This window comes from Mixophyes fleayi, chromosome 7 (assembly GCF_038048845.1).
Source record: "Mixophyes fleayi isolate aMixFle1 chromosome 7, aMixFle1.hap1, whole genome shotgun sequence".
NCBI classification, from domain to species: Eukaryota; Metazoa; Chordata; class Amphibia; order Anura; family Limnodynastidae; genus Mixophyes; species Mixophyes fleayi.
The window spans coordinates 44,381,930-44,398,913 of record NC_134408.1 but is presented as its reverse complement, the minus strand read 5'-3'; the positions used below and the strand labels follow the sequence as shown (position 1 = coordinate 44,398,913).

General features: G+C 40.1%; 1 protein-coding gene across 3 annotated transcripts in view; it reads right to left on the bottom strand.

Moving 5' to 3' along the window:
* MYH11 (myosin heavy chain 11) overlaps positions 1-9,709 on the bottom strand; it is a 95,266-nt gene extending 85,557 nt beyond the window's left edge. For all 3 annotated transcript variants that reach the window (XM_075179759.1, XM_075179760.1, XM_075179761.1), the window contains exons 1-2: positions 9,608-9,709; positions 4,919-5,274 (exon numbers count right to left, since the gene is read on the bottom strand). In XM_075179759.1, the coding sequence (XP_075035860.1) occupies positions 4,919-5,257 (339 nt within the window). In that variant the 5' untranslated portion in view covers positions 5,258-5,274; positions 9,608-9,709. The remainder of the gene's footprint in view (positions 1-4,918; positions 5,275-9,607) is intronic.
* Between the last annotated feature and the right edge of the window lie 7,275 nt (positions 9,710-16,984).

The following is a 16,984-nucleotide window of genomic DNA, read 5'->3' as shown; positions in this document are numbered from 1 at the left end:
ATAGCAAGCCATTGAGAGCCATTTGTCCAGCTTTGGGGAGACAATTGCCAAATATTTTTATTATAGTAGAGACATCCCTTTCCACAACCACGAGCGTGCTTTTGGAATCTGTGTATCCATGGAATGTATCTCCTTGGTAGAAGTTATGGTAATTTATTATATGGTAAATATACCATGACAAGATAGAAAGTATTTAAGGTGCAAACTGTTTATTTACAGTATATTTTGCTATGGATGTCCAATGAAAATATGGGAATTAGACGTTAATATAATTCTCTAAATATTTACATGACCTAGTATAAACAGATGCTTCTCTATATACTATGCTTTCCATTATAGGTCAGTGTAATGTAATCAATGTTAGAAATATAAAGTTTCATGTTAATGCTTTTCTCTTTTGAAGTGAAGGGGTCTTAATTCTGAAGCACCAAAAGGACCAAAATCCTCCTTAGTTGCACTGTGAGTGGCCAAAGCTTATGGTTTTGCGGAGTGAGATGGTGGCATTTGCGGAGGAGCATAAGTCTACATCGCCCAGAGTGAGGATATAGATGGAGGTAGGGCATTCCGGGCTGAGAGTTGGAGCTTCAGTGCTAGTTTTACAGAGCAGTAGAGAAAGGTTTTATTTTTACGATGCCGGATTACTGAAATGAGATAACATGGTGGAAGGAGTGAAGAGGGCACAGCCATTTTTAAACACTTGATTTTTGCAATGGCTCATAGCTAGGGGGCCTTGTGTTTTCTCCTATACCTGTAATAGGATTAATTTTGGACATCTAAGTTGCATCTGATATCATCACACTCTCATGATTCTAAAGTGTCAGTAGCATGAACGTGGTCGTATTTACACATGTTCACAATGACCCTCTGGAGATTTTATCACCTCTCTGCGCAGCAAGATGCACTTCTAGTTGTGAGGGGTGTCCCCGAAGAGCAGAGAGTATGTATCCACTCTCAAATGTACTGGGAAGACCAGCCTGGTGAACAAGTGCAAAACCAAGGTGTTTTGTGGTGCGTATCATAATTTAGGCCCATTTTGTTCTATGCAATGCATAGCTCCCGGTTCTTTTATACAAACAATATGCATTCTTCTTGTACTGATCAAAGAACTGTACAACACATGTGTCATGGCCAATTAAGCCTGACTTTAGTGTGGAAGGAAAGTTCTGAAATGTAATTTCCCACTTGGATACAACATTGTGCTTGAAGGTGTACTGGGTACTTCTGCAGGAATTATACAATTCACAGTTGAGTCTTACATAGCGTTGAGTTTTACATAGGTGACAACTATCTTGGCAGACTACAATGTCCTTTCGGCAAAGTGGAATTCTGAACAGACAGTCCTCATTGCTGGATATGGGCTTACAGTACATGATATGAATCACGTGTAGCCTAAAGTATTAGAAAGGTGAGGTGGAGCATGTCCTGACTTTGAAAAGAAATTATGATAATGACAGGATCATATTATGCAACCAGTGAAACAAAGTATCCAAGGGGTTTAATTGTAATTGTTAACATCATTATACTTGAAGGACATTCTTGAAAAGGTGCCCACTTGGAGACACGCAAGTAACAAATAAAGCGATTGTTGTGTTTTCTTACATACCGTGGTTAAGTGAGGATGATTCACCAAAATATCGGTGCGTACAAAAGAATATGTGTTCAGCTATTAACCTCATGGCCAATTTCATATCATGAAAACTCAGGAGTATGTTGTAACCAAACTCTCTCAGGACTGTATATGTTAGAGGACTATGACTTAGATCAGTACTGTCAAAATATTTCACCTGGCATTATGTAATCTGTAGGTCAGATATTGTAAACAAATATGTTATACTACAGAAGTTAATAAGTTGTCAGAGAATCTGGGGCGAAACATATATTTTTTTGTGTAAATCAATTCATGACCCAAAAAGTGTCGGCAGGGTCTGCAGAAGGACAATTGCCTCCAGGTCCAATCTTGTTTTTAATAGCATTGAGAAAAGAGCAGGGACTACTTCGGGCAGTGTACAGTCTCTTTACAGTACATATATTGGTATGAATACCTGCTTAAACAGCTGTAAAATATATCCTTCTCTTTGACAATTTTTGACATTGGTCATGAAAGGTAATATTTTCACTATGGTACCATGGTAGGTAGAACATTATACATCTATGCTAGGGACTGACAATACTTACATCTTCTCTACTTCATTTCTGACCTCCTCCTCTCCTAATTTAAAATAAACCTAGCATTAGCCTGCACTTGGCCCCATCCCAACCTCATCCCAATGCACCACCCTGTCAGATACTAAAAAAGACACCACTGTCTCTCGTTAAAAAATATAGCATAATACAACCAAAAAAAGTATACTAGAGCACAATTTAATACAATGGTAATTAAAACACTAAAATGTTTTTCTTTCCTCGAAACATTGTCTAGCCCATACCAGCATTCATATATTTCACAAGCCTTCAGGAATGTAAGTACAGCTATGATAATCTTTCAGGAGGACAATTGTGCAAGCACATCAGTTGTTACCTTTACATTCTGGGTATTCAATTGTTAGCGTTAATGGAAAAAAACGAGCGCTCAAAAAATCTTAGCGTTAATACGGTAATTACTCGCGGAATTTCAGCTCGCCGGCGAGCTGAAATTCCGCGAGTAAACTACCGCATTAACGCTTTTCTCGCGCAATATTACCGTATAAACGGTAATATTTTTTGAGCGCTCGTTTTTTTCCGTTAACGCTAACAATTGAATACCCCCCTATTATGGGAGAGTGAGAGTGCATGATTAATCTAATTATTTCAAACTTTTGTTGTACTACAAGTCCCAGCAATCTCAACCACTCTGCAAATACAGAGTTTTAACTCAAAAACAGTTGGAGAGTCAGGTTGAGTGAATCTGACATGAGAGTATTATTTTTCAGAACACAATAATGAGGGGAACAAATTAAAAGAAACGTTCCCACCCACCTCAATAGCTGCGGTATCTCAACAATTACCTAAATATAATTGTTTTATTATTAACCAAAAATTATTTTTGTATATGACAAAAACAATCACTCTTATATCTATAAGCACCCTATGTAGATGAGATCCATGGGCCTGATTCATTAAGGAACTTAAATTAAGAAGTTTCTTATTTAAGTCTCCTGGACAAAACCATGTTACAATGCAAAGGGTGAAAATTAGTTTTCTGTTTAGCACATAAGTTAAATACTGACTGTTTTTTCATGTAGCATACAAATACTTGATACCTTATTTGTACACTGAAATCTAAAGTTGATATTTGTGTGCTACATGAAAAAACAGTCAGTATTTAACTTATGTGCAAAACAGAAAACTAATTTTCACCCCTTTGCATTGTAACATGGATTTGTCCAGGAGACTGAAATAAGAAGTTTCTCAAGTTAAGTTTCTTAATGAATCAGGCCCCATATGTATAATTAAGATTTACATAGAAGAATTCTTTGTGTATTAACTATAATTATTTGTTTTCTAACAAAGCTACTATGGTGTAAAATAAACTGTGATTTATCCTTTATCAAACAGCAAAACAGATCATCTTCATGAAAGTCTCCCTCTGTATAAACAATGTCATTGGCCTTTCACTTGCATTTAATTAATCAAATATTTGTGTAAATACTACAAATGTTTATAATAAATATGGACTTTGCTCAGGGAAGTTCTTGTAATGAGGCAGTTGCATCAGGCACAGGTTTTAGAGGCAACAAAATGTAAAGTTTGTAAGTTTTTAAAAATCTTATTTTCTGCTACAAATGTTTATGTTTGTGTGTAGAACTTTCTTCTACTTTGCATAGGAACAAAATATTTTCCTAAGAAAAACATATTTAAGATGCACCTCTGACCCTATATCTGTGCACGGCTCGGTGGTGTGTGGTTAACTTGCATCTTCACACTCTTACTCTATGCATGTAAATACCCTTATTTCGCTCCCCGAATCGCAAGGGGCTGCAACTGTTAGATATGTTGAGCTCAGAATACTCTGCAAGTTGTGCATGTGTGCAGCATACTTCATTTACATAACATGCTAAATTACTAGGAACACATGTGCATCCAAGTTTATATCAGGCCTATTATTATAGATTTCACATTGACTCGTAAATAGGGTAACAGAGGTCCATGATTGATGAGCTATACATAACGGGCCTGGTAGAGGATTGTCCCGGCAATACTTGACTAAAGACTTGCTATAGTTAATAAGAGCCCATATGTAATTAAGGGAGAAATTGAACTGCATAGAATCTACTGGACGGGAGTTTCCAAGTGATAAAAACAAATTTGTCAACATACTGGGCATTTATTTTGGCATACATCTTAAATTAGAACTTATCTTGTTGTGCGCTAAAACCTCATCTGGAGCAGAGGAGTCGCCAGTGCGACTCCTGTAGTTAAACGCCTGGTAGCACAAACAGCAAGAGAAACCAGGGCCGCCAGGAGGGTTCTCGGGCCCTGGTATAGTCATTTCTTTGGGGCCCCTAGGCTGTGCGCACAGCTTGGGTGCAGCCCAATGGTGAATGAAGATGCCACCCAATAAGAAGCTATTGGTCCTCACACTCACTTTCCCTCACTCACAATCTGGCTCAGCTGGGTTTATAGACGGGTGGATGGAGTCTTCACAAAACCTGCCAATGCCATGCCAGCAAGGGAGGCCTGGCACTTTTTACCACCCTTGGCACCCTTGAGAACCACCGTACATGTTTGGGCTTTTATGCTCTGCTCTGTGATAACATGTTATTTTGTTTGTATTTATTCCCATTGTTAAGCCAGGAGCTAGCTCTATATTATGCACAAATTAGTTCAATAACCTCACAAATTATAAACCTCTTCAGCCTCATATAGAACTGCCCTATATTGGATTACATACAATAAAACATTTTGCATCAATTATCATAAAATGTGTTCACTGACTTACATAAATAAGGCCGGAGAAATATCTTTCTCTTAAATTGTGCAGCACAGATGCTTCATTAAGGCAAGTCAGCTCTGCCATGTCCTCCACTTTGGAGAATTTGGGGGGGTTCATCTTTTGGACATCGTCCTTGCCTATTGTCATTTTCTTTCCATTTTCCAATTCAATAAGGACCTCGTCACCTTTCTCCTCCTTGATACTTGCAGCTTCAAATCCATGTTTCTCGGAAGGGACCCAAACCAGTTTTTTGGCCGTCCAATCTGCCTGGGCTACAGGGCTGTTTATGAACTTCTTGTCCACAAAGAGGAATTTCTCATCCTCGGTCAGTGGTTGTTGTGACATTTTGACTTAAAGGTCTCCTAAAGAGAGCAAGAAATGTTTCATTAAAGAACAATAAATAGCAGAAGATTAACACAAACACATATGTTTAAGATTAATAAATGTTCTCTCTCTGGCATATAAATTCACTCTTCACTCTTTCCTCAATGTTGACCAGAATAGAATAATGAAGTTAGTTAACATAATGTTATTTACTTGTTATCGTCATATTTACTCTACAGTACTACACAGTATATAGGAGGAAAATAAATAAAACCTGTTTCCTATCCAATCTAATATTTTTCGAAATTAATTTAAGTTCATATTTGTATCATCCACTACTTAAAATCTGCCATGTAGTTTTTCACACTCACCATTGCATCCTCACCAGTACAGATATTAACTGTACAATTTCAATATTGTCCAGCTTACTATACAATATATCCTAGTTTTATATTACTCTCCCATTTTCCAGAATAATGACATTTAACAGTAATAATCATAATTTCGGCACCATTTACACAGGAAAGAGTTATAATAGAGCCCAAAGAAAACTAGTGGAAGTGGAGTGAAAGCTTTAAAGTGATCCTTGGTGCAATAAAAATATTTGAATTCTATGAGTGATCCTCAGCATCTAATGGTTTTGAAAGCTTGTAAGATTTAGGTTTGGGATTGTGGTGGGTGGCTAGACAGAAACACAGAAAATGGAAGGGTTAGATCCCGAGATAATGAAGAGAGGAAAGAGTGATGAGAAATTAGAAGCTTGACTCACATGGAGCGGAAGCAAAGGACATACAGGTCAGTGTGCTGCTAGGAATCAAAATTCTATATATAGAGAAGGGATACTTATATTTATTATGAACTATTAAACTCATGTTCCACTTACATAAACACAAGGACAGACAATACAGGTGAAAATTAAAACATAACTCACTAGACAAAGGTTTACACAGTATAAGACCCAACAACCAAGAGGGTGTATACGATTATATTATATGTGATCTTCTAGTTAGGACGAAACATGTGCGAAGAAGGGACATTAGAGAAGGAATGAAATACAGGGGAATTAGAAAAGCAACTGCCTCTCTAAACGATAGACATTTAGGGGTAAATTTACTAAACTGCGGGTTTGAAAAAGTGGAGATGTTGCCTATAGCAACCAATAGGATTCTAGCTCTCATCTTGTAGAATGTGCTAAATAAATGATAAATAAAATCTGATTGGTTGCTATAGGCAACATCTCCACTTTTTCAAACCCGCAGTTTAGTAATTCTAGCCCTTAGTTTGTATGATGTAAGTTCCTTTCTAATGACCAGCAAATATTTCATTCCAATTTTCCTATATAATGCTACCTTTTTCCTAATATAGATTTTAAAAATAATGAAATTTTGCAGGTTTATATGTACAATAAATTGTGTTCAGTGACTATCAAGGATCCTTAAACAAACTTCATAGGCATCAGCATATCAAAAGAAATAATATCATAGAGTGGCCATACAAGTTCATTTGGTGACAACTGCCTGAATATTCTTGAGTCACTAATAAGTTAACACTTCCAAAATATTTTTTTTGCCAACAGATTAAGCAGGAAGTCTGATAAATATTGATACTACTGCTTAGGAAGCACAGTGGCACAGTGGTCAGCATCACTGTCTCACAGCGCTAGGGTCATGAGTTTGATTCCAACCACGGGTTGCGGCACTTTTTCTGGGTGTTCCGGTGTCCTCAGACATGCCTAAGGCATTCTGGTAGGGTAAATGGCATCTGAATAAATTAACCCTAGTGTGTGTATCCAAATATTAAGGAATATAGCTTGCAAGCTCTACTCCGGTACGGACTGATGTGAACCATTAAATACTCTCTGTAAAGCACTTTGTAATACATAGGGCCATATAAATAACTAAAAAAATATATATATATTTTTTTACATCTCTATTCCCGATAATAGTACTGAAGACAAAAATAAAATATAGGCTCAACATGCCATACAGACAGCTACAATTTTTAATCTATAAAAGAAAAAACTATAAGCCCTTCTCTAAAGAAGGATGCAAAATCAAACACAGTGTAATAAGCACTGGGGTTAGACAAGCTATTGACAGTTTTTGCTTCTCCATGTTGCTCAATACTAAGAGATGTAGTTTTCTTATGGCTGGATGGTGAAGATGTAGTTTGACTTTGTGGGTGAAACAGTGCGCAGAGCAACCAAAGTGCAATGGATAACAAAAGACCAGCAATCATCATAATGAGATGGTCTATCCTCTATCTGAATTTCAGCATCCATATCCCTACACTTTTATTTACTCAATTTCCACTGTTTTACTTTTTTTCCAGTAATTACATTAATTAGTACAAGGAAGGAACTTATGCTTGGAAACCCCCTTTGAAGAATTCCCACCGACAGACTTAATCTTAAGCAAAACTCCCATTATTCTTTGACGTTAGAATAAGGGTGTTATCTACAGGAAATCTGTGGAATAGGAATGTACAAACAGATCAGTGTCACGTCTGGCTGAGACATAAACCGTAAGTAAAAGAGGAGGTATTAACCTGTTAACGGACAGTGTGCCACAGTCTGCAAACTCACAGGGCCACAGTGGCCTACTTGGAAACTTTATTGAAAATGCCAAGTCCTTGGCAAGGTCGGTTTTAAGTCTTAGGGCTATATTTACTAAGCTGCGGGTTTGAAAAAGTGGGGATGTTGCCTATAGCAACCAATTAGATTCTAGCTTTCATTTATCTAGTACTTTCTACAAAATGACAGCTAGAATCTGATTGGTTGCTATAGGCAACATCCCCACTTTTTCAAACCCGCAGCTTAGTAAATCTAGCCCTTAAAATAAATAACTAAATCCACTGGAAGAAGTAATACAGACTAGTGTGCAAGCTACATGTAAAACACTGAATGCTGGAAAACTATATGCAACAGTGACATGACCAACTCCATTTTGTGTCAGCTTACTTCTGCTTGTTACTTATCGAGACACCTGGTTAGCCTATCCTACTCTAAAATGCATTTAATCCCAGACAATTAGTAGCCTTGTATTTCCACATGCTTTGAATGCCTTTCTAATGTTCAACAGGAAAATCAACCAATTTCCTGAGGTACAGTATAGACCTTTTGAAACAAAACTACGGATGCTGCAAGTTCTCACTCATCCATTCTTGATTAAGAAAATGAAACAAATGTATATGGTTATATATTATAAATAGCTACAAAAATATCTTGAGGTTTGAAGCTCAGAGCAAGTTGCCAGCAGTGGTCCTTGTATAATGTTGGTGCATGGGCCCATATAAGGTCATGTTACCCTTAAGACACGATAACTAATTCATAACAAATACCTTTTAGGGGAAAAATCAGCCTGAGGAAACTACAATAAAACATCAAGTGGTCCAAGTGGCATTCAAAGAACTGCTATACATTCCTGTTTTCCAGGCCAACATGTACATGCTCCTAGCTGAGGATTCCACATCAGGAAAAATCATGTTCCAATCCCAGCATGCAGTGCTGCTCCCTCTGGCAGTGAAAGGGTTAATCGCAAATGAAAAGTTTGGTCCAAGCCATCGTTCAATTACATAGCAGTATGAATAAATGTATTTGGGATGGCATGCTTGTTAAATTATAGCTGTCATTGTTATTTTACAGATACTTTGCTACCGAGACTTCCATCCTCCCATTATTGAATATTGCACATACTGTGATGTTTTACACAGTTACAGAAAAAGCACTTTAAACATATTAATTCTTGCAAACCCCAAATCACTCGCTAAGAAGATGCTCAAAATGTACATTCAAATTCAAATCAATGCTACCATGTCTTGTAGATTTTCTTTCCTCTGCAATGTTTTCATTGTTTATTTATATACATGTTTTTAAAACAGTATTCTACATCAGTAAGCCATCGCCCTCAACATATATATATATATATATATATATATATATATATATATATATATATTATATGCTTCTTGTGATGAGATACTGACACTATTAACTCTTTCACTATAACAGAGTTAACCTGACAGTACACACTGGACTCTTTCACTACTAAACAGTCACTCTGACACTTTACACAACTGACCCTCTCAGTACCACTATCCCGACACATCACATTTAAAACAGTGTCACTGACACATATTCACCCTACATGCTAAGGGTAATCACAAATAAATCTATGAATATATATGTATGTGCATGGGAAAATATATATTAGTTAAATGATAATAATAATAATAATAATAATAGTAATAATAATAATAATAATAATAATAATAATAAATGAATGTATGATTATCAGATATATTAGTCATCATATATTTTCATGCTACCTGTCATACTTTTAAATACCATACATCTTTGTAGTGCCTACTTACAGATATCCAATTACTTAAGCAGAGGTTGAATTGAAGACAGAGACTGGAACCTGTACAGCTCACAGCTGGGACAGTCCAAATTCCCCTTCAGTTTGCAGCCCCTCTATATAGACTGAGCCATCTCCACAGTGGGAGGGATGGAGCCTAGGGAGAGCTGAAGGGAGGGGCTGGGTATTCCGTCTTCTTCTCTAAGGTACAGGCTGGCTCAGAGCACCTTCTACACTGCCAGTTATACACTATACTGTCAGCTGTCACTGCATATTTACAAGTCAGTTTGACAGGTTAAGTCATTATTTAAAAAGTAATCAACCAAAGTGCAATTTTTCATTCCTGTAGAAATACAATATGTAATTCACCACTGCAAAGTTTTGCAGATAAATTACTGAAAAAAGTAAAATTTTACTATGGTATATTTGATATCAGCGTTCACTGATAGAGACATCAAGCTGTAACACTTTAATTGGAAATATAACTAATGCTGTTAGATTTATGTTTAGTATAATATTATTTCGCTCTGATGCTAGATAACAACGTTTATTTTATTATTTGTGACACATATTGTTTTTTACAGTGTCTAACATTCACATCTGGATTGATGATCAGTAACATCCTACTCCCAATGGGAAGTGGATGATTCCCAGCCGTATGGACTGTGCCGCTGTAGCTGGGGGCTTCCCAAGCATGATCCTGAGAAAGGGAACAAACACTGTGAAGATATGACTCCATCTGCCCAAATAAGGAGATGGGTACTCTCTCTGCACTATGTTCTTCTATGTTAGGGGCTGTCTGTTCTCAGGGTAAGACTTGAAAGAACGGAGTGGATGTTGGAGTACAGCTAGACAGTATTGTAACTTATAAAGTCACGAACAAGGAGAGCCCTCCAGTTTAACCCCTCAATGCTAAAGAGCAGTGTGCAACACACACATATCTGTAAACCCAGCACTTCTCTCCTGATTCCCATTGTAGGTTTTTTCCAACCCTGTATATTGCAACAATTTTTATTTGATCATTCTAAGGAATTGTGCTTTGTTATTTTTGTCAGTATTTATACAACTGCTCTCACAGAAGGAAAACATAAATAACGTGCCATTCACTGCATCCTTTAATGAGCAGTTTTTAAGGGCAATATGTCCTTGATAAGTTGGAATTACTTTGTTTCTGTTACATTCAGCAACATATATGGGCATATGTCATGCTGTATATTGCATTGTATTGCTTTGCATGCTTTTTCAGTACTACATGAAATATCATCCACATAAGATGCTAACGTGCCCCCACCGCATCTGTCTGCAGGCACCTAAGTGGGTATAGGCTCATTGGATGCAACAGGTTCCATTCTCATACACATTTACATGCTTTTACAAGTGTTAAATAACGATAGTAAAAGCATGAATTTTAAACCCAGGGTAAGGTTAGGGTGAGGTATCTTACCAGCAGATCTAGGAGTACTTTATATTACTCAATAAAAAGAACAGTACAAATCAATACATTTTAAGTGTAATGTTTATTTAAACATCAGTGACAATGCGTCAAACCTCAATGCGTTTCCCTTGAATTGAACACAAAAATGGAGCAGACAGGGTCCGCAAATCCTGGTATGGTGACATTGGATACAGTGGGTTGCACAGTGGGTATGAGGCCTTAGGGATTATTTCATGATTAGGTTTCTGTTTTTCTCACTATAAGTGAATAGAAGCGCCCCCTCCCCCCAGCATCGGAGTGTGGCGCCCCCTTATATGGAGGCAGTGCTCATCCCCTTGCTGCTTGTTATCTTAACACTTAAAAGATGGGAAGTAGTGGGGCAGTATCTCCTGCTCCCTTCAGTCTGGGAGAGGGGTACTGGGCAGTGACATCATAGCCCATCTCCGATAAGTAACTGCCGGCTATTTCTCCTCCATGTCAGCGGCCACATTCCACCTGGGAGTGCGGCTTGGACATTAAAGTCACTGGATGAGTGATATTATGCCACTCATTCACCCGGATAGGTGCCCCCTAATCATTGGTGTCCTAGGCAGCTGCCTAGGTTTGCCTAATGGTAGCACCAGCCCTGGATTTACCATTTCCTTTTATCAGACAAATTCTTCCACATGCCTTTTGCATGTGTGCGGAGTATGCATGTAATACGCATAGTAAGTAGTAAATACACATAACAATTATAAAGTGTATAATGACTTTATACACTGTATATATTAATTCCCTGTAATACTCATGGATCCATGCATGTAAATAGTTATCCTGCTCAGTGTTACTAGTGATTGGAATTGCAAATTGCTGTCACAGGGGGTGCACTGGAGATGAGGGGGTGGCAGTGCCAGTCCAACTGGCATTTGAGCCTCCGCTCTGTTCTTCTGGGCTTGAGCAGGGGCCAGAACTAAACTCCCAAATGGTGCTTCACTACCCCTGGATATACTCAGAAGAGCATGTCAGGGGCTACATGGGGGGTGGATAAGTATTACTACCATCCCTTCACCCCCCCCCCTTCAAATTTATGCCAAGTTGCCTATTATGCTCCTGACTGTAACTGATTAAACATGTTAGGCAATATAGTGATGGAAGGTAGTAAAATGTTTAAATAACATCAGGGCCTGATTAAGGGTTCTGGCCGCCCTAGGCTAATACGGCCGCAGCAGCCCCCCCCCCCCCCCCCTCCTCCGAATATATAGGTGTATAGGAACACTCCTGAATATGAATGTTCAGGTGTATTCTCCAGCATTCAAATTTAGACAGATTGTGCCATTGTCTCTTACCTGTTCTTGCTCTTCTCTCTTGCAACTTTGTTATCCTCTCGCTGGCTTCTGGAAAGTTGGCGTCCTGTTTTAAAAATGCAAAAATTTATTATAATGCAAACCCTGAATGATTAGGCCCTTTAGTTAAAACAAAACCCTCCATTATGGCCAGCTAAAAGTACCCCATTGGACAGCCATATATAAGCAATATCTGAATATTTGTTGTCAATCAAATACAAACCTCTACCAGCCCCATCTCACTAATATTTAGTATTCTAGTAATTGCTGAGACCACCCATGTGACCACCACACAATCATGAGATTCTGCCCCCCAAAGCTGCTCTATTTTTTAAATACCCCCTGCAGCCATTTTCCTTAACCACAACCCCCCCCCCCACAGCCATTTTCCTTAACCCCTGCTGCAGCCATTTTCTTTACCTCCCACCCTGCATCCATCCCCCTTGCAGCTATTTTCCTTACCTCCACTCTGTAGCTATCCCCCCCCCCCGTCACATCAAAACTCCCCCAGTCACATATATCAGCCCCCCTCCTCTGCCCTCCTTCATACATATCAACCTCTCTCCCTCCCTATAGATTTTCATGGCAGCCCCCCCCTCCCACCCTATAGATTTGTATGACAGTCCCCCTCTCCCTCCCTATACATATGCATGACAGTCCCCCCTCTCCCTCCCTATAGATATGCAGACTAGTCCCCCCCCCTCCCTATAGATATGCAGGGTAGTTCCCCCCCTCTCTATAGATATGCAGGGTAGTTCCCCCCCTCCCTATAGATATGCAGGGTAGTTCCCCCCCTCCCTATAGATATGCAGGGTAGTCCCCCCCCCTCCCTATAGATATGCAGTGTAGTTCCCCCCCTCCCTATAGATATGCAGGGTAGTTCCCCCCCTTCCTATAGATATGCAGGGCAGTCCCCCCTCCCTATAGATATGCAGGGCAGTTCTCCCCCTCCCTATAGATATGCAGGGCAGTTCCCCCCTCCCTATAGATATGCAGGGCAGTTCCCCCCTCCCTATAGATATGCAGGGCAGTCCCCCCCCCCTATAGATATGCAGGGTAGTTCCCCCCCCTTCCTATAGATATGCAGGGCAGTTCCCCCTCCCTATAGATATGCAGGGCAGTTCTCCCCCTCCCTATAGATATGCAGGGCAGTTCCCCCCTCCCTATAGATATGCAGGGCAGAAGATGAAGAAAAAAAAAATGTAAAAATAAATAAATAAAAATAAAATACCCGCAGCGCCGCGCCGCGCCCCCCGGGACCCAGCGCCCCAGGCTGCAGCCTGGTCAGCCTAGTGGTTGATCAGGCCCTGAATAACATCAATGAAAGGGAGTATGTGAACACAGGAAGATTTTTATTTCAATGTATCATTTTTTTGTTTTGGGTAATTATTCTCATATGATTAATCTCATACAATCACATAAAGTAGCACTGTATTTCTTATATGATCAATTGCATGGGATTTAATTGCACAATTGAAAATCACCTGTGTAACAATGGCAGATTCACACTCTCCATCTCTTTGTTATACACGAGTAACCTCACTACATGTCATCATCCCACTGGAATGTAATTTCTGAGAAGAAGAACACCTGTAGCGTGCTGTTAGATTGTCCCTCAGGTCGCTTTAAAGGTTAACAAATTTTTGGAAGCAGGTCCTGTCTAATTGATATAGTTAAGTCTACCCCATTGTGCTCTGCTCAAGCTGAGTTCATTGAAGAATATAAGGTTCTATATATATCAAGGCAGAGGCATGGCTGGTGCTGCCATTACGTGAACTTAGGCAGTCGCCAAGAGCGACAATATTTCTAAGCCACCTAAATCACTGAGTGACATTATGTCACTCATTTAGGATCTCATTTAGAGTTGGACGCAAAGTCCGTTTTAGGTTCATCCAACAAAAAATCACTACCAGCATGTGCAGCAAGCACCAAATCCGCCTGCATCTTGGACGCAATTAACACTTGGGACAGCTTGCGACTCTGCACGAGAGAATGGGAGGAACGCGGAATTGTGAAGGCGTCACCATGTAAGTACATCCTAGTCGCAGTGAGGCGCAGACACAACACACGTCAAAACAGGGCTAAAGCTGTGCGACAGGAATTAGGTGGCACAAGCGGTTAGCTAGCTGCAGGAACTGCTCGCAGCTCCATAGGGTATTAAGAGTGGGACGCAACTGGGGTTGCTTGCCACTGGTAATACCCTACCAAGCTGCGGCACACTCCCACTCCTACACTTCTTACACGGACTTTGCGTCCGACTCTAAATGAGGTCCTTATTGTTTTTATTTTTTCCTGAGGCTCAAATTAAACACACCTCTTTCCTTATTAGTTGACAACGAGGAAAAGGGGGCGATAATTATTAAAAATGAACTTGAACACGCCCTGCGCGCTTCCTACCTTGTGCTGTGATGTTGCCAGCTACTGCCTCAATAACAACCTGTCACAGACAAGCAGTGGCGGATCCAGTGGCCGATCGCCCCCCTAGCAGGGGTTTTCTGTCGACAGCTGCACACTGTGCAGGTCTGTTCGGCATTGACAGTGTGCTGCCCGGCTGCTCTGATTGTGTTTTAAACACAATCAGAGCAGCCGGGCAGCACACTGCCACTGCCGAGCGGACCTGCTCATAGTGTGCAGCTGCCGGCAGCCTTAGAAATCAGAAAGGGGGCGGGGCCTAAATTGCCCCCCCTAAAATGGCCCGGGGTACAACAAATGTCTAGATCCGCCCCTGCAGACAAGTAAGGGCAGCAACTAGCAGGATTACAGGTAGCTCTAAGACAGACTCTCACCCTCCCACCAGCCCTGGGCAAAGCATAAGCACCTATGGATGGTGAAGGGATTATTCCATACGAAAATGATTATTTTTGTATCCCAGTCACACACATGTTGTGCCAAACTGCACAGAAAAAAATATGAGTCTTGGCTCTCACATTACCCTCCTGTGCTGATTCACTACAATACAAATGGTCAGACAGTCAGTACTGTTTAATTTGTACTGTGCTGGAACAATGTTCTAGATTGTAAGCTTGCGAGCAAGGCCCTCTTACCCCTCTGTTTGCTTTTAATACCCTTTCTTTATTTCTGTGTTTGTTCCCTACTGTAAGGTGAGCAATAAGTAGGTGAAAGAGGGTATGTGCGAGAAGTATTTTATATAAATAACTTTGTCAGAGTCTTTGTTTTTATTTCAGTGATTTTTTTCCAGGGCAAAATAGGTGAAATGCGGGCCCTGGAAGCTCTCTCTGTCAAATGCATGCTGGCACTTGTAGTTCTATAACTGCCAATCATACCCAAGCAGTTTAGGTCTGCTAAGGATTGCTGGGACCAGTAGTGCACTCATAACAAAAATACATATACATCAATGAACTGTTTATTACTCCACACTCACTACCCCAGGGGTGTGGGAAGAGTCCTAGTGCTTTCAGGACTGGGCTGTTTTCCCTTGGTGAGGGGCCTGCATTCAACTTTCTCTGCCTGATTCCCAAAGGGAATTCAGTGCCGTGTTTAACGGGCTAGGACTGGTTGACATTATGAGCTCAGCATGCAACAGCCTAGTGCTGTTAGCGACATTTTGGGCATCCCTGAGCTGTTCGACTCCACTCGAAATTGCCCTAACCAGCCTAGGCTATGAGAGCTAGTACTGGTAGAACTTTAGGGATGGGTGGGGCATTTTTTAAAAAATATATATTTATTTACTTTAAAACACATTAACACTCAAGTTGATGATGATGGCTGGCTACTCTCTACCACATGATAATCATAAAGGTGTAGCATACTTTTTAAATGTACTTTGCTCCCCCATACATATTTTATGCAGTATTTTTAAATATGTGCAGCTTACCATACCCACGGGATTGCAGGATTTTTTTAGCGCATTTTACTTCAAGGTGTTTTTTACGTAAAATGTATCCAACTCTACATGAGGCCCTTTCTGTCAGGATGCCGTTACACTGTACAGCTCCTGCAGTTTGCCATCTGGCCTGTAGGTGGAGACTGACTGATTTAAGCTCATTGTCTTCTGTGTCTGACTAATGTCTCTGATTGCTGTCTCATGCTTTCTTGTGTATATATTCCCTCTCTTCTGGAAAGTCAGGATCTTGCATTGTTATTCCTGCTTGGCCTCTGTGTATGCTGAGTATTAACTCCATTCTTGTGTAACTGCACTGAATACTGTTTATTGGACCTTCCCACGGTCTCTCGTACTTGGAGTCTGTGTCTGTATAAAGTTGGGTACAGACTTATGCAATTATCTTGCAGATCACAGGATTCACGACCAATAGATATTGCAAGAGTGTGTAGCTCTCACGATCACGTTTTATCAAACCAAAACACATCGCATCTGTTGATTTTGTTTCTTAAAACCCCCTAAAAATTTGCAATCAACGATTGAATGATTTCGGACAAATGTGGAAGAGTGTACGCACTCACAACCAGCGGTGTATGCAGATCTCTGTAGAATGTGTACAATCACGATCTTTTCATTAGATGGTTATGAGAAATGAAGATCGCAGATCTGAAGGTAAAATGTGTAGGTGTATACACATTAATCGGCATGCTCATCAGGACTTTCAAGCAGGGGCAGGCTGGCTTGTGGGGCAGGGGGGCATCTGCCCCCTGGGCCAGTACAATAGTGAACTAC